The 22,500-nt window shown below is 34.9% G+C and overlaps 3 protein-coding genes across 6 annotated transcripts in view; 1 reads left to right on the top strand and 2 right to left on the bottom strand.

The window, feature by feature from the left end:
• Positions 1-1,420, top strand: part of LOC149131089 (uncharacterized) — a 13,829-nt gene extending 12,409 nt beyond the window's left edge. The window contains exon 4 of the mRNA XM_089341742.1: positions 580-1,420. Coding sequence (XP_089197868.1) covers positions 580-968 — 389 coding nt within the window. The 3' untranslated portion in view covers positions 969-1,420. The remainder of the gene's footprint in view (positions 1-579) is intronic.
• LOC106881740 (unconventional myosin heavy chain 6) overlaps positions 1-22,500 on the bottom strand; it is a 261,243-nt gene that overhangs the window by 181,008 nt on the left and 57,735 nt on the right. The window lies entirely within an intron of this gene.
• Positions 5,291-21,851, bottom strand: LOC106872472 (uncharacterized). Its single transcript, XM_089341604.1, has 7 exons — positions 21,827-21,851; positions 21,581-21,613; positions 21,003-21,050; positions 20,231-20,544; positions 9,838-9,916; positions 8,860-8,907; positions 5,291-7,074 (listed from the first exon to the last, which is right to left on the bottom strand). The coding sequence occupies exons 1-7, from the start codon at positions 21,849-21,851 to the stop codon at positions 6,704-6,706; spliced, it is 918 nt and encodes a 305-aa protein (XP_089197730.1). The 3' UTR covers positions 5,291-6,703.

The following is a 22,500-nucleotide window of genomic DNA, read 5'->3' as shown; positions in this document are numbered from 1 at the left end:
ATTATTGAGTGAGAGCAGTGCATGCTATCAACTTGACACTGAGATACGAATATACAAGGCCTAGTATACCTGTCTGATAAGGGTACACCAGGCACATGCATCACAACCATATGTGTATGAGATGATGATCTTATATCAAGATAAACAGTACATGACCTTGCAGGTGAGGCCCAGTTGGAATTTTCTTCTGGATCAGTAGCCCATCGCACTCAAAAGGTCACAGATTAAGGTTTGTTTAAGGATGATAAACAAAACACCCATGTATCCAGAGGTGATTTATTCAAACCCCAAAGAATTCCTCTCAACACATCTGTGATACTCTCCCACAAATTCTACTCACGATCAGAGATGCACATATCATCAGTCACTAAAGGACATGTTCGTCTGGTTAATGACAAGCAGCTGACATGCAAATCAGTGTTATTGAGCAGAATATTTGCTGTGGCCCATCTTTTATACCACGACTAAATAATGTACATGTTAATACTTCCAATCAGTTAATTATCATTTATCAGTTATTATTATCATCTTCATCATCATCACCACCACCATTATTATTATTATTATTTCTTTTTTCAGATGACGTGATTAATTTACAGTGGCTGAAAGATGACAGCCAAAATGTTGGTAACATTAAATTGATTGATGGATGTTACTTCTCTATACCCCAAGATGGTCTTTACCAAATAAACTTTGTGATCCAGTTGCATATTCCGAAAGATGCTAATGCATCAATTGTAACCTTGGTGTTACAGAGAAAGAATAATGAAAAAGATTATGTATTCATGAAGAAAAGTTCAAGTTCCTTAACCATATCAGAACATGACACGATACAGTCATCATTTAGATACAAATTTAAAGCTGATGAGATAGTCTTTTTAAAGATGAACATGGCAAAATTTATCAGCTGCAATAAGAACTCCAGCTATTTGTATATCAGCAGATTGAACATAAACAATAATCATTAAAATGTTGTGCTTCTTCTGTGGGCATTTTCATTTGATTATATCTTATTTCTTTATTGCCCACAAGGAGCTAAATATAGAGGGGACAAACAAGGACAAAGGGATTAAGTCGATTACATCGACCCCAGTTTATTGACCCCGAAAGGAGGAAAGGCAAAGTTGACCTTGGCGGAATTTGAACTCAGAACATATTGGGAAACAAAATACCGCTAAGCATTTCGCCCGGCGTGCTAACGTTTCTGCCAGCTTGCAGCCTTTTATAATCATTTGATTATGTCTGTTTCTTTGTATTTTGTCTAGCTCAAAATGCAAAAAAGACATTGATGTAAATAGTCATGTATATTGTTTGTACGCACCAATCCTCACACATGGGCAAATACGTATTTTTCTATATAACATGCTATTGAATCATTGTAAATAAACAATCATTGTAAATAAACTAATTCTAAAACTAATATATTCCATGTTTTCTATTTTTACGATTTCCTATTCGGTCTTCTACTCTTCCTATTATTATTTTATTTTTTCCTTTCTTTGTTTTGCACCATTGCTTAAACTTTGGAATTTTTGTATTTTTAATGGACCAAGCAATGCACTTAGTAATTCTGAAAAGAAAGCAACATGGAAGTGATACATGAAAAGTTATTAAATGTGAAAGTGTATGGGAGAAAGAGTCTTCCCAACTACCCTAGTTGAAAGCAGTATAATAAAGTAATTCAAGATGTGAATGCTGGAAAATATCACTGAGATTTTTTAAATTTCTGTTGGGAAAGGATATAGCCTGGTCATCCAAATAGTTAATCAGGTTGTACAGGAAGTTGTCATAACTTATGACTGATATTGCAGCATTATAGTTGACTATTACAATGATAAAAGAGATGCTTTAGAGAGAGGTAATTACAGATGTATCAGACTGCTGGACCAAGTCCTGAAAGTTACAGAAAGAATTATTACTCAATTAATTAGGAAGCAAATTAGTCTTGATGAGATGTAGTTTGGTTTCATGCCATGGAGAACTATTACTGATACGATTTTGTAACGATGAATGTAAAAATAAAATAAGGAATGGCAAACATGTTATAAGTTATTTTATTTTATTTATTTATTTTTTTTTTTTCACTCATTATTCAAAATTTCAAAGTGGGCTGTGGAGCCTGAAAATGTAAATTTAAGAACTTCAGATTTTAACAGTTGTTTTTAAAGGATTTCACAATAAAAAGATATATTCTTGAAAATTTTTTGCTCCACCCTAATGTGCAGCTTAAGTGTGTGAGAACAAGGTACAAATATGTTGAAAGAAAAACTGGACCTAAGAGTGATCAAATTTAGAGTAAAAAACAGCTATTAAGGAAGAATTATAAAGCTCATAAAGGAAGAATTAAACATACATAGATACAGTTTTTAATAGACAACACGTCTTTTTTTTAAATTTGATAAATCAAAACACAAAGTTGTTGGAGTAAATGCATATTAGCATGCAAGAATTAAGCTTGGTTATAACAAAATATGAATACAAAATCTCTACTTACTGTGGTCATTCATTCTGATCCTCTTATTACTGCATGAACTTCCTCATTTTTGACGATTTCTTGTGCACAGCTTCTGGAAAATCTCTCATCAAGCGCCAGCGGCAGTCTACCATCATGTTTGAATCTTATTGGCCTTGAGAGTGTTCTTCCATTACTTTCACATCTCAATGAAAGTGTTTACCTTGTTCTTTGCTAACATCACGCAATTTCTTTCGAAACTCACCCAAGTGATTGAGTAAGTAGTGTAATTTAATGCCCATTCTACATCCAGGTGTTTGTAAACTCAAGATCAGTTCTTTCACAATCTCCCACGGAAATTCCACACCACATCAGAGAAGACATTCCAAGCGCTAGCCTCAACTACACTCATTGTTGTAACAAAATGTGGACCCCTGAAGAGTATTCTTATTCGAGGTTCATCAAATATTCCTGCCTTCTTGTCATTGAAATCTGGAAAGCTTGTACATATATACATACAGTCTCTACTGTGATCAAGTTTTATGTGCAGTGTCTCTATTTGTTGTATTTGATCCACATGTATAATTTCAATTATAGTTGGCCCAAGTCTTTCAATATACTAATTAATGCTTACTTGTCATAAGAGGTATATAATGGTAATATACTTCAACCAAATGGAATAGTTTCCCCTCATTCTACAACAGCAGGACTAAACCCAAGTACATAACAGTAGCCTTTATCATATGTCTATAATGAAAGTATTTTAATACTGTAATAGTAAGAATTAGCTTAAATCTGTAATTTCAGTTATTTAATGGGCATAATTCAAATTATGAGAAAAAGGTGTGCAATAAATCTGAATAGATTAGCTTACCCAACTCTTCGTAACCCTTTGTTTTCCCTATGAACCAGAGGGTTATTAACGATATTCTTGTCACCTGGCTTCAAATGGTTTCTTGAGAACCATTCTTTTTTTTACCTAGTGATCTTTTGCAGCACTACTGTTCTAATAGTACAGGAAACAAGGGTATTTAGTGTAACTTCTTTGCTGGTCCAGTAGGAGGTTTATAATTTTCAAATTAATACAAATTACCTTTTTCCTACAAATAGTGGTATGAAGTTAAATATTGGCATGCTCCAGGTAGATACCAATGTGATGTGTTGTGATAGAGCAAATCAGATGCCAGTTTTGGAATCAGCAGTCAAAAATTAGTCTGAAGCAGGTCTAAGATTTTATACCAGAGAAAAAAAAGTTTTATTTTGTTGACTAGTATTATTAACATTACATGATATTTACACTTAAATGTCTCATGTTATAATATTCACACAGACAGAGGGAACACAGTCGGATTAATTCATTAAATTGTCCCATTGTTCATGTTATAGACACAAAACCCATCCCATTTTTCAGTCTTATGTATTTGAAAAGCAAGCACAAACAAACAATGATCAATGGTCCTTACTGGACCATAGGCTCACAAGGCCAATTTGTTTGGATTCTGTGGTGAAGAGGTGCTGGTTCATTGCAGGATTACTTACTTCTGCCAGCTGAGTGGACTGGAGCCACGTAAAATGAAGAATTTTGCTTATAAACACAGTTCTTGAACAAAACACTTGCCCAGTTTTTTCTCACAGCACATTTATACAATGTTGCTCATACACACTTACGTTGCATATCCAATGGAGCATGCTCCATTTCTTTCCAGTCTACTAAGGTCCTCTACATTCAAGACCCCTATCATGCAATATTGCAGTCCTAACACAAGTGTTATACAACCTACCATTCAGTCTATCAGAAAATATCTTTGTTGTCAGCAGTCATAGTACAGTTGAGAATCCCTTCTCCAGAATTCTTGGGACCGAAAGTGTTGTTGATACTCTCTTTTTACTCTTTTACTTGTTTCAGTCATTTGACTGTGGCTATGCTGGAGCACCGCCTTTTAATTGAGCAAATCGATCCCAGGACTTATTCTTTGTAAGCCTAGTACTTATTCTATCGGTCTCTTTTGTCGAACCACTAAGTTACGGGGACGTAAACACACCAGCATCGGTTGTCAAGCGATGTTGTGGGGACAAACACAGACACACAAACATATACACACACACACATATATAAACACATATATACGACAGGCTTCTTTCAGTTTCTGTCTACCAAATCCACTCACAAGGCTTTGGTCGGCCCGAGGCTATTGTAGAAGACACTTGCCTGAGGTGCCACGCAGTGGGACTGAACCCGGAACCATGTGGTTTGGAAGCAAACTACTTACCACACAGCCACTCCTGTTTTTTTTAATTTTTTTTTATTTCAGAGTATTTTTTAATTTGTGTTTATAAAATAGGACAGCATGAAGATAAGACCAAAATCTAAATACAATATCCATATTTACATTTCATAATATAACTTATACATACACCCTGAAATGTAGTTTTATGTACATTTTTAATCATTTTTTTTTTAAATACACAATACCACCAGAAATATATGATATCAGTCTCCAAGTATGATGTCAAATTTTGATTAAAAGGTTATTGTCACATGTACCCCATTTGTATTATATTTTGTAACATACAATAGGTTTTTAAGATATAAAAACAAACCATTCAACTTAATTACAGGTAAATCATTTCTGCTATAGGTACAAAGCCTGAAATTTTGAGTAGGAGAGCTAATCAATAACATCAACTTCAGTACTTGACTGGTACTTATTTCATTGACCCCAAAGGGATGAAGGTTAAAGTAGACCTTGATGGAATTTGAACTCAGAATATAAGATGGATAAAATGCTGCTAAGAAATTTTTTAAGCATACTAAAATAAATAAAACGAAAACAGAAAAAAAAGGTAAGTATTTTATTTTTAAAGTTATGTACATGTAATGATGTTAAGCATTTTTACAGCATTTAAGTAAAATGAAAACTGAAAACAATAAGCATTTTATATTTAATTATGTACGTGTAATTATGCTAATCATGTTACATTTAGTCGAGCAAATCGACCCCAGGACTTATTCTTTGTAAGCCTAGTACTTATTCTATCGGTCTCTTTTGCCGAACCGCTTTGTTACAGGGACGTAAACACACCACCATCGGTTGTCAAGCGATGTTGGGGGGACAAACACAGACACACACACACACATATATATATATATATATATACTAGCAGTATAGCCCGGCGCTGCTCGGGATTAAGCTAGGATTATTAAATGATTAAGTGCTTTATTTCAAACCAAAATAAGTAACATCTACATCATATTTGAGCGAAATCCGTTGAAGTTGGTTTGGTTGAAAATGGTTTGCTGGCAATTTGATTGGGAAATCCCATAAGGAATCAGTTTATTGGTTATTTTCAGTCATTGACTCTTTTTTTTAAATGCTGAATTAGAGATCTGCATAGGAGAAGGTTGATCTGAAGATTTGCATTGGGGATCTGGATTGGAGTAACTTAGGAAAGCTTACCAACAACCTTAACCAAAAAATAAGGGGCCTCTCCCTTCTAGGTTAACTAACCCTAACCCTAACTGACCCTAAAACCGTAACCCTAACCGTAACATCCTAGTGGAAATCGTGCGGGTGTTAATCTGAAAAATTATCAAACCCTTTTTGTGGTCCGAAAAACGGGTTGGGGGTGGGGTGACTGACAATTGTTACATACGTTTTTGTTTCATAGTTGTGAATGTAAACAAAACTCTTTCGCTCCCAAAGTATATGTGCGTATGTGTGAGAGTGAGAGGGGGGAGAAAGATGAAAGATTTAAAATAAAAAATTTTTGAATTGTTGTGTGAGAAAGTATATATAATCTTATAGAATAGAGTGTCTTTCAAAAACATCTTATATTTGAAACTATATCTCATGTTTAAGAAAACAAATGCATTTTACTCTGTCTTCCTTAGCTACATTTTCTTTCCTAATACGCTTTGTCTCCCTCTTCCACTTGTTCGTTCCTTTTTCTTTTTTTTTTTTTTGTTAGACGCTGTCTTGGTGAGAGAAATTTTTTTTTCCTTCGCCGCTTTGTCTCCCTCTTCCACTTTTTTTTTTTTAGACGCTTCGCAAGCAGTTTCTCCCTGTCACAAACACACTATTTCTTTCTTTCTCTCTCTCTTTCTTTCTTTGCTGGTTCTTGTGACCCGACACTTGGATTGGCTGCTGCCAATTGCATCTTGGAATAAGACCAACCTTTATTTGAGACCTACAACCACAAGCTATTTTGGCATGGGTGCTTACCAGTTGTAAAAATATATTGAGGATTATTTTAGTGTATGTTGGTGATAGAACAGCGGCTTGAGGACTTATCAGGACTGATGAATTTCACTTTGTTCATCCTGAAATAGATCTTGTCATTAACTTCAAGATATTTTGTGGATATCAATTGTATCCTGGTATGTTCTGAGAAAGTTAAGGAATTTAAAGTTTCCTTTATGTATTCATATTGTGTTCCATTCTTTCCCTCCAATGTCAAGAACATATGAAATGTAATAGTATTTTTTGGAATGTTGAGTTGAATTGTACATTCTATAAGGTAAATACCATCTTCAGGAATATAAATGAAAGTTCCACCAAGCAATTTAATATCCCCTTTACTCTGGTTCATAACTTTTATCCATTGTAAATTAGTTAGACTCTCTGGAAAAAACAAAAAAAAAACCAGACATAAAGTGTTGGAGTGTACACAGAATGAAATTATAGAAAAATGTAAAAGGTATATATGGTATACAAAAAAAAAAGGAAGAAGTATTCATAGTACACATCAGTAAAAAAAAAAAAAAAGTGTTTTTTCTGATACAGGAGGACCTCTAGGGTGGGGCAGTTATGTCTGTTGTAGGCAATCTGTACTCTCCTCCTCTTTTGGGTATCACTTGCCATGTTCCAACTCATTCCTCCTACTCCAAATCAATCCACATTAACTTTTATTGATGCAATCGTTGGACTGGACTGCCTATATTCAGTCCACTGCAGGATGAAGACTTCAGCATATCCTCTCCACCAACCATGTTCTGATGTGGAGGCTGTGAATTTGAGCTTGAGACCATACTGGTTTGTTGATCCTGCCACACTGGCTCAACATGGCTTGGCAAAAGGGTGCTTTTTTTTTTCTTTTATACTTTTACCTAGGAGTAGATAAGTCAGTGGAGGCGCAATGGCCCAGTGGTTAGGGCAGTGGACTCGCGGTCACAGGATCGCAGTTTCGTTGTGAGTGTTTATCGAGCGAAAACACCTAAAGCTCCACGAGGCTCCGGTAGGGGGATGGTGGCGAACCCTGCTTTACACTTTCACCACAACTTTCTCTCACTCTTACTTCCTGTTTCTGTTGTACCTGTAATTCAAAGGGGCCAGCCTTGCCACACTGTGTCACGCTGAATATCCCCAAGAACTACGTTAAGGGTACACGTGTCTGTGGAGTGCTCAGCCACTTGCACGTTAATTTCACGAGCAGGCTATTCCGTTGATCAGATCAACTGGAACCCTCGACGTCGTAAGCGACGGAGTGCCAACACAGATAAGTCAACTGCATCAACTCCAATGCTTAACTGATACTTATTTTATTGACTCCGAAAAAGATGAAAGACGAAGTTGACCTTAGCAGAATTTGAAACCAGAAAATAGGGACAGATGAAATATCCCTAAGCACTTCACCTGGTGTGCTAAAGCTTCTGCCAGCTAGTTGTCTTATTGATGTGATCTTATTGATGTTAAAATACTGAATATATTTATTCTTGTTCACTGATGCGGAATTTGTTTTTTTTTTTGTTTTTTACACCTTCTCAATTTATGACCCATGTGACAAAGATCGTCCACACTTACGACCACAAAAAAAAAAAGAAAGAAAGAAAAAAAAAGAAAATAAATAAATAAAAATCGACTTTCAGACGTTGGGCAGGTACACGTACAATAACTGTGGCAGCATCTGGCAACGGAGGCCTCCCTCAGATCCCGGCATCCACTGTCTGCTACTGTCTCTCACTCAGTCGGTTTCAAGCATCAGTTGTGTGTGAATGGGAAAAGTGTTGTTGTTGATGGTGGTGGTGGTGCTGGCGGTAGTAGAAGCAGTAGCAACAGCAGTAGCTGTAGCAGCAGTTTGGCACATGTCTCTATTTGTTGTATTTGATCCACATGTATAATTTCAATTATAGTTGACCCAAGTCTTTCAATATACTAATTAATGCTTACTTGTCATAATAGGTATATAATGGTAATATACTTCAACCAAATGGAATAGTTTCCCCTCATTCTACAACAGCAGGACTAAACCCAAGTACATAACAGTAGCCTTTAGCATACGTCTATAATGAAAGTATTTTAATACTGTAATAGTAAGAATTAGCTTAAATCTGTAATTTCAGTTATTTAATGGGCATAATTCAAATTATGAGAAAAAGGTGTGCAATAAATCTGAATAAATTAACTTACCCAACTCTTCGTAACCCTTTGTTTTTAGGTGTAACAAGGAATGGTGAACTGAAAGATTGGAAGAGAGAAAGCAGACAGTGAGAAGGATATATTTTGATATAGGTTCAATATCAACAGAAGACTATTCAAAGAAAAGAGCACCTCCTGATGTATTTCATATATTTAATATTTCAGATTATCATCTAATAAATAACTAAACAACATGTTAACAGTTTCATAATCATCATTATCATAAATAAAAATTATCTTCATGGAGAACAATAATTAACCATTTATTAACCATTAATGAAAGGGAGCCAAGACTATATAAACATCTATATATTACACTCATCACAGTAGTTACATGAGCTTTAACATTGTCAGATGTACGGTAGCAATGCCTTGCTGAGACTGATAGTACAATTCTAGTAAACGTGTACAGGAAGCTTCATCCTATCAAAGTGTCATCTAAAGCAGGGGTTTTCAAATTGTGGTCCGCGGACCACAGGGGGTCCGCAAGGACAAGACAGGGGGTCTGTAGACAGCAAATACTTTTTATGGGCAATTTGATTTTATATATGTTTTTTAATCGAAATCTTTTAATTGACAATAAACCTATTTGTTAAATACTGTTAAATAAATAAATGTAAAAATATGTTATTTTAAGCAAATATTTATGTGTAAATTTAATAAGCGTTTATAAGGGGGTAGTAAAGCCTGAAATATAAAGGGGTCCGCAAGTCAAAAAGTTTGAAAACCCCTGATCTAAAGCCATGCCCAATTAATTATTGTAAACATTTCATGATGTGGGTATTTTTTTCCATTTATTTCTTTATGCCTGTAACTTTTCAAGTTGAAAGAATTGTTGCCTATTAAAATATTAAAATAGACTAATATATTGAGGACATGTTTAAAGATTTCATTACTGTTACAATATATTAATGTCAGATGATTTTATAGACATATGAAATGAGAAACGATTACAATATATGTACTTACAGGGTGGAGAAGTTGGTGTCGTGGGCAGTGGTGAAGTTGTTGCCACAGGCTGTAGAGGAGGTGGAGGAGGACATTTCTTCTAAAGTAAAAAAATAAAGAGAGAAGAAGAGGCAAACTAAGATAAGAGGGTGACTGGTGCTATTTGTATTATTTCCATCATATTACTTTCTCTTTTAAGGTTTGTCATTGTCTGGTTACAATCCTGATACACTTGTTATATACTTTTACTATTGGAGGCGCAATGGCTCGGTGGTTAGGGCAGCGGACTCGCGGTTTCGATTCCCAGACCGGGCGTTGTGAGTGTTTATTGAGCGAAAACACCTAAAGTTCCACGAGGCTCCGGCAGGGGATGGTGGCGAACCCTGCTGTACTCTTCCACCACAACTTTCTCGCACTCTTACTTCCTGTTTCTGTTGTGCCTGTAATTCAAAGGGTCGGCCTTGTCACCCTCTGTGTCTCGCTGAGTATCCCCGAGAACTACGTTAAGGGTACATGTGTCTGTGGAGTGCTCAGCCACTTGCACGTTAATTTCACGAGCAGGCTGTTTCCGTTGATCGGATCAACTGGAACCCTCGACGTCGTAAGCGACGGAGTGCCAACCACAAGAACAATACTTTTACTACTTTTGTCTTATACTTGATACACTCTTCTCACATTCACGTTAGTATTGGTCTCTTGTTACATATTATCTCTGTCATGTTACTGTGCTACACACACAAATATGTACACACACACATATGAGAAGTAAAAGGAATCAACAAACGCAGGCAGATAATATTTTTCATTATAAATGATCTTGACAGTCTTTTTAAATATTCTTTTCACTCTACTGTTATTTTATTGCCATTTATTTCCGAGCATTATAAATTTTACAGGTAAAATATTTTTCTGGGAATAAATTACGATTAATAACACTGCTGCTATGGGAAATTATTGCTCAGCTTTACAAGTTTTCACTTAACAAGCGGTCTCTGGAAACAAATTAATTCATATATCGAAATGTTACTGTATATACACACACACACACACACAAATATATATACAGTGTGTTCACAAAGTCTGGGTACATGGAGTAAATAAAATCGTAACATAAACAAATATAAGAAATAATAATTTCTTAAAGTATGTGTTAATCCCCATGTGGGTACATGGAGTAAATAAAATCGTAACAGAAACAATTAAATATAAGAAATAATAATTTCTTAAAGTATGTGTTAATCCCATGTGGCTACATGGAGTAAATAATATCATAACATAAACAATTAAATATAAGAAATAATAATTTCTTAAAGTATGTGTTAATCCCATGTGGGTACATGGAGTAAATAAAATCATAACATAAACAATTAAATATAAGAAATTATAATTTCTTAAAGTATGTGTTAATCCCTATGTACCCAGATTTTGTGGACACCCTGTATAAAGCACTCAATGTTAAATGTACCTGGTTGACTATATGAAACAATTAGGTAGCAAAAAATGCAAGTAGAATTAGCATTCAAGGTAATTTGTCATGTATGACAGGTAAATCCAAATAACACTACGAGAATTTCAAGAAATTCAGAGTAAAAGACAGCAAGAATAAGAATGGAGACAATCACATCTTTAACTGGTGATTACACCATACTTTACTGATAATTGTTTCTTTTGTGCCAACATATTTAGATACAGAAAAAATGAATAAAATTTCCACTCAAATTAATATATCTGAAAATAGTGGCTGTGTGGTAAGTAGCTTGCTTACCAAACACATGGTTCTGGGTTCAGTCCCACTGCGTGACACCTTGGCCAAGTGTCTTCTACTATAGCCTCGGGCCAACCAAAACCTTGTGAGTGGATTTGGTAGACGGAAACTGAAAGAAGCCCGTCGTACATATGTATATATATATATATATATGTGTGTGTGTGTGTGTATGTTTGTCCCCCCAACATCGCTTGACAACCGATGCTGGTGTGTTTACGTCCCTGTAACTTAGAGGGTTGACAAGACAACACATGCTCATGGAAACTAATGAACATTTATTTACATTATGTCTACCCAAAACGAAAGATTGCCAAAACAGCGATTTTTCGTTTCGATTTGCATGTCTGTCAATTTACTATGATCGCTTTAACATAAGCAAAATCAAAATTTTAAATTGGGGAGGGGGCGGATTTGAAAAGGTGGAAAGTGCATTTTTCAAGGAGATGTGCAATTCTTCAAGAAGAGGTGCAATTACATTGACCTCCTAATATGAAACAAAACCCATTTTCTTTTTATCCAGAAAACGGGGTGGGGTGGAACCATTGGAAATTTCACCCCCTACTCCCCCCCTTTTTTTAAAAAACAAAAATACGCGGAAAGAATACATTTCCGACAGCTTACGAGGTCTTCTAAAACGATTGCACACCCCCCCCCCAAAAAAAAACGCGAAAAGAAAATTATTTAGCACCGAACTTTAGTCTGGTATGAAACTATAAATTTACCGAAAGTTGTCTCATTTCTAAAAATAGAATGAGGGGAAAACCGTCAAAACGGGGGAAACCCGAAATGACGACGTTGCTGCTAATGGTTTTATGTGTGGGATAGTAAAAAATTTGGACAAATTTAAATGTACGACAATTATTCAAAAGCCTGCTGAAAGTAAATAAAGTTCGAGTTTTACCTGGGTTAGGCAGATACAAACAAAAACAAGTATAATCAAACAACAAAGGCTTCCGTATTTATAATAATTTGAGTCGAGAATTTTCTGACATCTAGATTTAACTGATTTGTCTGGAGTAAAATTTCCAATTTCGTCCACATTTTGGAATGAGTTTTGTTGTTTATTGTTCGCATCTTGGTCCAAAAGAGTTAGTGATAAAGCAGGAGGCATTTTTGGAAGTTTTCGCACACTAGACGCAACACGGTGTTAGCAGCAGCGATTAAAACTAGTCTGAATGAATGAATGACTTCGTCAGTGAATTTAAATACCGCTACGTTTTGACGTTTCTCTTAGCTCCTCCTCTTCTTTGTCGTACTATACAAAAAAACGTGGTAGCAACACATCCACTTCCTTCCTGTTCTCTCACTCTCTCGTGCCTTTTCTCTCACCTTCTTATTTTCTCGTTCTCTCGTTCTTTATCTCGTTTTCTTCTCTCCCTCTCTCTCCTCCTCCCTCTCCCTCTCTCTCCTCCTCCCTCTCCCTCTCTCTCTTCCTTCGTATCAAATTTAAGGCCGTTTTACTATTTGCATTGACAACATAGTAAATTATGCGCCCACGTAATTTTAGTGCATTACATCAGGTTATCCCATAAGTTCTGTCCAATTTTACCTTTTTTAAAATTGAATGAAATTTAATAGTATTTTAGAATGTCTAATGGAATTAAAAATTATTTTTATGCATTTGTGTACATTTAAACTAATTAAATATTATTTTACAGAATAATAGAATTAAAATTTCTTTGATTAAAACCCTTTCTAACATGAAAGTATCCATAGAGCATTTGAGGAACAAAATGTTTTATGAGTAGAAAAAGGAAACTCTGCAGCCGAAGCTACTCCAAACATACACCCAGTTTATGGGAAAGAATGCTTGAATGAAAGAACTTGCAGAAGATGGTTTGCAAAATTCAGAAGTGGAGATTTCAGCCTTGAAAATGAAGATCAAACAGGACGTCCAGTTGAGTTTGATGATAAGCTCCTTGAGGCATTACTTGAAGAAAATCCTGCATTATCAGTTGAAGAATTGCCAATAAAGCTTAGTTCAAACCATACAACTGTTTATCGTCATCTTCAACAACTTGGAAAGGTTCCTAAACTTGGAAAATGGGTGCCTCATCCTGAGTTGACATCTGCTCTTCTCTCCATTCTCGCGAAATCATTTCACCCTTTTTGGATAGACTTGTGACTGGTGACGAAAAATGGATCTTCTATCGAAATGTTAAACGTCGTAAACAGTGGCTCTGTAAAAGGGGAAAAGCTCAACCACAACCGAGAAGGGAACTTCATAGGAAAAATGTTCTTCTCTCTATTTGGTGGGATTGCAAGGGAATAATTCGCTTTGAATTGTTACCACCTAATGTAACAATCAATGCTCAAGTTTACTCTCAGCAATTAGAGCGTTTGAACCAAGCTTTGAAGGAAAAAAGACCCGCTTTAGTGACTCGAAAAGGAGTGATGTTTCATCAGGACAATGCGCGACCCCACACTGCATCACTCCTTTTCGAGTCCAGGGCAGGTAACATACTGGATCTCTGCTTCACAAATAATATGGATCTGTAGTGAAACTACCTATCGTCTCTTCTACCTATCGCCATTAGATACAAAACTGATATCGCCATTCTTCTCATTTAAATATAAACACACGCGAGCGTAGCAGAGAACATCAACCTTGTCATCATGTGACTGATCATTATTCGAATCGGCAACTTCTTCGAACCGTTCCCGCCAGAACGCAAACTGACCAATCACAGCCCCTTATAAGGTCACATGATAGTGTTTTTCTGCTACCGTCTTGGAGCCCCCTTAACGCCTTAAATAGAGCAGCTCATACCCAACAAATTTGTCTCGGTCCAGTTTCTCTATAGAGACTGTTCCGTGTACCACACGACAGCAGCAACAACAATCAGCCAGTGACCACTTCAACAGCTTCGTCCAGCCAACGATGACCACCGCCGTCGCCACATCAGCAACACGAGTCTACGACTACTAACCGGCATCAATCTCCACCAGCGTCATCACGACTTTCTATGTACACCAAACTAAACCACCGCGGTACATCTCTCTCTTCGATTCTGTTAGGTGACTTAGCTTCACCACTATAAATAAACAGACAAGAGAATTTCAGCCTGCGATAAACGTCTGTCCTCAAGGCCCTGGCATCGAAGCCAAATCACAACTAGTGATAAGCTCTGCCAAACGACGAACGACGAACATCTGTATAACAAGAATCACGGCCCGGCATCGATGCCACGACATCACAACTAGTGATCAGCCCTGCCACACACAGCCTCAACTCACTTCCATACAGACTCATACTATTGTGTACTAAAGAACTGGTATAAAATGCTCACGTGTTATTGACTCTCTTTCCACCTGCTGTAATAACTCACATACACATACATGTATCACTCACATACACACTTTTCTTTGTACGACGGCCTGTCTTTGATTATGTTATTATAGACATACATAGACATACATCTCACATAGACATACATCTTTAACGCCATAATAAATATCTCTGTTATTCATCTAATACGGTTGTGGTCTTTCATTACTGGTCATCTATGTTATCGTAGTATAACATTATTTGTATATCATCTTTGATATATATAATTTTGTGTTCGACCGTGTGACGCGTTTAAATAAAAGGAGTCCTGTCTTATTTCCATTCGTCACCATTTCTCCTTTTATGAGTTCGCACGGTCGTCCTTACAGATCTCATCCATAATGTGAAAGTGACACTGATGCTACTCTCAGATCACAATATGGTAGAGCGGACGACTATGTACGGACCAAAAGAAACCATGGACATGCAGCCTACAAGAAACTCTCAAAATCTTTTCAGTTTGAACTTCCATAAGGCAAACTGGAAACAAACTGAGAAAGAAATCCTCAAACAAAACTGGCCTAAATGTCTCTCCTCACCAGACATCGACATGAAACTTCAACAATTCATGTCTGTAATGCAAGCCATATACTACAAATGTGTCCCAGAGATAAAGGCCACTGTACACAAGAACAAAATCCCCAGGGAGAGGAAAATTCTTATGAGACAGCATGCAAACATTTCAAATCGCCTAAACAAACAAATTGAAAGCAGTGAAAATACAACTGCTGGAGATTGAAAAAAATCTGCAACTCTCCCATGAAAAAGAAAGAGAAGACAAAGGAGCCTGGACTATAGACAAAATAAAATCTAACCCCAGAGCCTTCTACAAGTTTGCCAAAGAAAAAGCTTCGGTGCACTCCTCAAAAAAGATGCCCCACTCACAGGAAACCCAATGGGGATAAGTGAAATACTAAATAAGCAATTCAAAAGTATTTTCACTCAACCCTTAGGACACTTGCAAGTCAGCAATCCAGCTGATTTTTTATTCTGCTGCAGATATAAAAACAGAGGCAGTGATGATTGATTGCATTAATATAAAGCATGGGCCACCAAATTACGGCCCGCGACGTGACACATTCTACCAGTATCCCAAGTTTGAAAGTGTTTCGTTAAGAAAACAAGTGTTGCCCGTCAAACCAAAAAGATCCGCATGGGAATATTCTTCAGTATTCATAGGTGGTACCAAAAACACTACATAAAACATTAATGAAAAATGTTGCCCGTTAAACCAAAAAGATCCCATGCTTTTATACTGCTTCTTGCACTTCTTAGATTACGCATGTTGTATGTATACTGTGTCAGTCACTTCACGCACTACGTATTTCACGCGCCATAATAATTACAACAGTATATCACGTGTGCCTTGAGCTAGTCAGTTATTAGTGATTACAATTAAAATGCGAATATCTGACGCCGAGGCCTGTAAGACTGCTCTTGTTTTTTCTCCACCTATCGTTATGGTTACTAAGAAGAGAAAGGTTAACGGTGAATGTCGTATTTTCAATAAAGAATGGGGAGAAAAGTACTTGGATCTATTTTAAAACGGGGGCCACATTTTTCATTAATGTTTTACGTAGTGTTTTTGGTACGGAAAGACTTTCAAACTTCGTATACTTATCTATTTTGTGTTATAGAACAGAAAAATATTTTTGTATTCGAATTTATTTCATGTAAAAAATTGTCTTATTTCGATAATTTCAACCAATCACTGACAAGTATTCAGTTGTTTATATTTACTCCTTTGGCTGATTAAGCCATAGCTTCGTTTTATTTGCTTTTTTCATTTTCTTTTTTTTTTCTTCGTTTTATTTGCTGTTTTCTTTTTAAATTTGCCGTTTTACCCTAACCCTAACCCTATCACCGATAGAATTGTTTCAGAATCGTTTGTTTATGTAGTCGGCACTTAATGTATATCGGCTGAATGGACGTCAGTGATTGGTTGAAATTACAGAAATACGACAACTTTAACATGGAATAACTTAGGGATTTCTTTTTTTTTTTAAGAAGACTAAGAGAAAAAGATGTTTTATATGACACATTCTACCAGTGTTCCAAGTTTCAAAGTGTTTCGTTAATGAAAAATGTGGCCCCCGTTTTAAAAACGATCCAAGTAGTTCTTTGGTGGGGAAAAAATTACCAGAAAGCTAGTTGCCTGATATGTAACGAAAGTATTATTGTTATGAAAGAGTACAATATTCGTTGTCACTACAAAGTAAAACATCTCTCAACACATTTTAAATATTTTGGAAAATTACGGTCCGAGAAATTTGAATCTATGAAACGTAGTTTGGAATCTGAAAAGGATTTCTTTATGAAAAAGTTCGTTGAAAATGAATCTATCACTCATGTAAGTAGCAAAATAGTGAATAAGTTAGTTGGCTGAGCGATGAAAACCAGTTACTGACAGAAAGTTTATAAAAAGACTGCGTGATGGAAGCAGGATATGTCCTCTCAACGATTAGCCAGGGATGATTTTTAAAATGAGAATACCTGAAATAAACTTGACTGCACTCACAAACGAGAATACTAAAAATGAACCTGACCACTCTCAAAAATTAAGTAAAAAAAAAAAAAAACAGTCATGGACTGTGAAGGTGGCTGTAGAAAATTTAGTAACAGTAATAAATAATTTGTCCTTACCTAATACAAGCCAAAGTTAACAAATTCACCATTCAAAATAATTACAGGCTAAAGGGAGATAACTGAGAAAGACTTGAAAATTAACATATGATCGTAATAGTTCATGTAAGGTAAAGTAAATATAAAAAATAATCCAGAATCCTTGTCTGATACTGGATCAATCCCAAAATCTAATCAGTTTGTGCCAGTCATGAGGCCAAACATCCCTGAAAGTTTCATACAAATCCATCCAGCGGTTCTTGAGATATCTTGTCCACGGACAAACAAGCTTGTCTGAAAAAAATACCTCCACCTTCGCTAAGGCGGAGGTAAAATAATGATAATCCTTTCTACAATAAGCACAAGACCTGGCATTTGTGGGGAGGGGACTTGTTGAGTACATTGACCCCAGTGTTTAACTGGTACTTAATTTATTGACCTCGAGTAATAATAATAATAATAATAATAACTCTTTCTACTAAAGGCACAAGACCTGAAATTTTGGGGGAGGGGACTAGTTGATTACATTGACCCCAGTGTTTCACTGGTTCCTAATTTTTTGACTCCGAAAGGATGAAAGGCAAAGTTGACCTCAGTGGAATCTGAACTCAGACCGTGAAGATGGACAAAATGTCATAAAGCATTTTGCCCAGCATGCTAACAATTCTGTCAGCTTGTTGCCTTAATGATAATAATAAGGAAAAAATAAAGGCATTGGAGGGGCGATGCATACACTATGCACAGATAAATTTTCTTGCAGATTATAGTGTGGCTTGTGGAGGTGCGTGGCTTAGTGGTTAGGGTGTCAGCATCATGATTGTAAGATTGTGGTTTCGATTCCTGGACCGGGCAACGCATTGTGTTCTTGAGCAAAACATTTCATTTCATGTTGCTCCAGTCCACTCCACTGGCGAAAATGAGTAATGCTGCGATGGACTGGCGTCCCGTCCAGCTGGGGAACACATAACGTTATTGAAACCGGGAAACTGGGTCCATGAGCCTGGCTAGGCTTTAAAAGGGTGCTTTTTTTTTATAGTATAGCTTACAATGTGTTGCTTACCCATTCTTCTTAATTGAATTGAATTTATTTATTCTTTTTTAAGTATCACCATGATGTTTATACTCCAGTGAAATTAAGAAGTTAACTCATAAATAAACGAAACCCTCAAATACATCACTGTACACACACACACAAAGTTGCATATCTAATGTATGTATGTAGTACCCACATGTGTCTACACACATGATCTATACACACACACACACACAGAGAGACAAGGATCAATTCATATGAAAAAAGAAGTGAACTAAATGAATTACTTGTAGAAAATAGTGCATAGAATTTAATTGTTTCAAACGTCTTTCAATGATGGTAAGTGAATCAAATGTACTGTAGTTCATTGTAGGATATATATAACATGACCACTTGTTTATTGGGAAATTTGTGAATTTAATTTTTTTAAAAATTTGTTTTTTTTAAGTATCATCATACTCTGGTGAAATTAAGAACTCAACTTGTAAATAAACATCCATCACTGTACATGCACACACACACACACACACACAGTCACATATGTATGTATATATGTATATACCCATGTGTCTACGCACATAAGTACACCATGATCGATATACATGCAGACGAGAGTAAATTCATAAGAAAAAGAAAGTGAACAAAATGAAATGCTTATTGAAAATATTCCATAGAATTTGAGAAGCATTTCACCATTATAGGTATTTATACTTAGGTGAAATTAAGAAATCAACTCGTAAATAAACAAAACCCTCAAATCTATCACTGTACACACACAAACACAGTTGCATAGCTATGTATGTATGTTTGAAGATAATCAAACCAAATTTTCATCATTTTGAACCACTTACTCAATGAGTATTGCTGCCAAATTTGGTGAAAATCAGTTCAGCCATTTTCCAGTAATTTTTCAAACACACAGACAATCAAAGGTGAGTGATTACAATGCTCTGCCATTGCTTATTCACGCAGTGTAATAATGTTAATAATAATAATAATATTTGAAGGAGGAAGATGAATAGAAAACAGAATAGAGGCAAAACGGGATGTTATAAACATGGAGTTGTTAATTAAAAAATATGAAAATGATGATGATGAGTATGTTATGCAGAAATATTTATATGTGTGTATGGAGAGGTGCATTCATGCAGAAATACTCTGCAGTGTTCATATCCAAATGAATAATCTCCCTTTTATATCAACGATGTCTATCATCATCATCATCATCATCATCATTTAACGTCCGCTTTCCATGCTAGCATGGGTTGGACGATTTGACTGAGGACTGGTGGAACCTGAAGGCTACACCAGGCTCCGATCTGATTTGGCAGAGTTTCTACAGCTGGATGCCCTTCCTAACGCCAACCACTCCAATTTGATGAGAACAGTTAGATAAGTAGCAGACAAAGTACAAAGAGTTCGATATAATCAACTGAAACTCCCCAGAAAAGAGCTTCAACAGAACCACAGACCAATGATTAAAACCGATAACAGAAATGAAGAATTCCAAAGAATCTCTTATTCACAAGATGTTTTACGGTCAAAAGAAGCTCTTGAGAAAACAGTTGATCTGCATCTAAGGCACAACACTAACATTTTATTGATGATTAGTTTTGTATAAACTGGTGATAGACAAATAACTTGTATTGTGGCTGATAAACTTTACCATGTTCATCTTCAAAACAATTGTATCATTTACTTTAAATCGGTATGTAAATGATGATTGCATTATGGCATATTCTGGTGTATTTTTTAAGGAATTGAAACTTTTTTTTATACATTTATATTTTGGTCCATTCTTTCTTTGAAACATTAAGGTTACAATTACTGAAGGAGTATCTTCTGGAATGTACAATTGCACGGCGCAGCCTATTTGGTAAATCCCATTTTGTGGCACATATATGTAAGTTTCATTAACCAAATGAAAGTTGCCTACATCCTGGCTCTCATCTTTGAACCAATGTAAATCAGTTATACCCTCTGAAAAAGAAGGAATAATAATACAATAAATAATAATAGTGGAAGGATTTCCAGCATTAATAGATTCAGAAGAAATTGCAAAACCTCTGTGTAGTTCCTGCATGGGGCAAAGCATTGCTGGTATTTATTTCCCCTTAATATTGTAATAGTAAGAATTAACACAAATCCATAATGTTGCTATCTAAGCCTTTTGATAGCAACTTGTCAAATACAGCCTCTTGTTCTATTATACAAACATCTTGTTTTATCATTATCTAAATTGAAACCTTCTTTCTAAATTTTATGAATTTTCTAAACATTAGCTTAATAATGAACAAAACCTTTTAATAAATTTTTCATTACTTAAAAAATTAATTGAAAGAAAGTTTATCTCAAAAAAAATATGATAGCAGAAAGGTTAAATGTGTGATGCAAATTATAAGAAATAGTGTGCAATAATTCTGTATAAATTAACTTACCCAACTCAGTGTAACCTTCTGTTTTCAGATAGAAGAAGGCATGGTGAGCTGAAAGATAAGAAGAGAGAAAGTAGATGGTGAAAAAGATATATTTTAATACAGATTCAATATCAAATAGAAGACTATTCAAAGAAAAAGGCACTTCACATTACCATCTAATAAATAACCATACAGCATATTAATTGTTTCACAATCAATATTATCAGAATGAAAATGATCTACATGGAGAACAAGTATTAACCATTAATGAAAGGGAGCCAAGTTTATATAAACATCCTTATATTACACTCATCACATAGTAGTTTCATGAACTTTAACATGGTTAGTTGTACAGTAGTAATGCCTTGCTAGGACTGATTATACAATTCTAGTAAATTACTGTGGCCATTTCTTTCATGTATTTAATGATGTGGGTATTTTTTATCATTTATTTCTTTAGTATGTCTTATTTTTCAAGTTGCCTGTTTTAAGACTGTAATGTATTGAAGACATGTTTAGTGATTTCATTAATGCTACGATATATTACAGTCAGATAATTTTATTGAGACATGGAAGGTGGAACGACGAAAATAACTTACATTGTTGAGGTGGCTGTTGCTGTTTTTCCTTCTAAAATAGAAAGAAAACAAGGTAAGAAAACCAAAATTAACACAAGATGGTGACTGATGTTTTTATTACTTTCATCATATTATTGTCATATGTATGTATATATTAACCAGAGTAAGCACATAAATGTGAAACAAAGTGGAAAAAATAGTTCTTGAATACAGGAGGTGGAGTAATATGCTCAATTTTCTTAATTAGACATTCCATTTTAATGATCCGATTTAGATAAATTAAATTATACATATATATATATACATACATATACATATATATATATTTATATATATATATATATATATGTATAGGAATTCATATATAGATATATATGTATTCATATATATATATATATATATATATATATATATATATATATATATATATATATATACATACATACATATATATACAGATATATGTATACATATATATACACATATATGTATACATATGTACAGATATAAGTATACATGAATATATATAGATATATGTATACATATATATATCTGTATACATATATATACAGATATATGTATGTATATATATATATATATATATATATATATATATATATATATATAGTGAGTTCAAAAAAGAAAAACAACAACAAAAACAACAAAACCATCAACCCGAGGACGTGATAAAGATATTGTGTTACTGGACGCTCGGGAAAGGAACAGATATATTTTAAATATATATATATACATACATACAGTTATATATATATATATATATATATATATATATATATATATATATATATATATATATAAGATATATATATATATATATATATATACATACAGATATATATATATATATATATATATACATACAGATATATATATATATATATATATATATACATACAGATATATATATATATATATATATA

This window comes from Octopus bimaculoides, chromosome 25 (genome assembly GCF_046866305.1).
Source record: "Octopus bimaculoides isolate indiv1 chromosome 25, ASM4686630v1, whole genome shotgun sequence".
Lineage (NCBI taxonomy): Eukaryota > Metazoa > Mollusca > Cephalopoda > Octopoda > Octopodidae > Octopus > Octopus bimaculoides.
The sequence above is the reverse complement of the archived record's forward strand: the minus strand, read 5'-3'. Positions and strand labels throughout refer to the sequence as shown.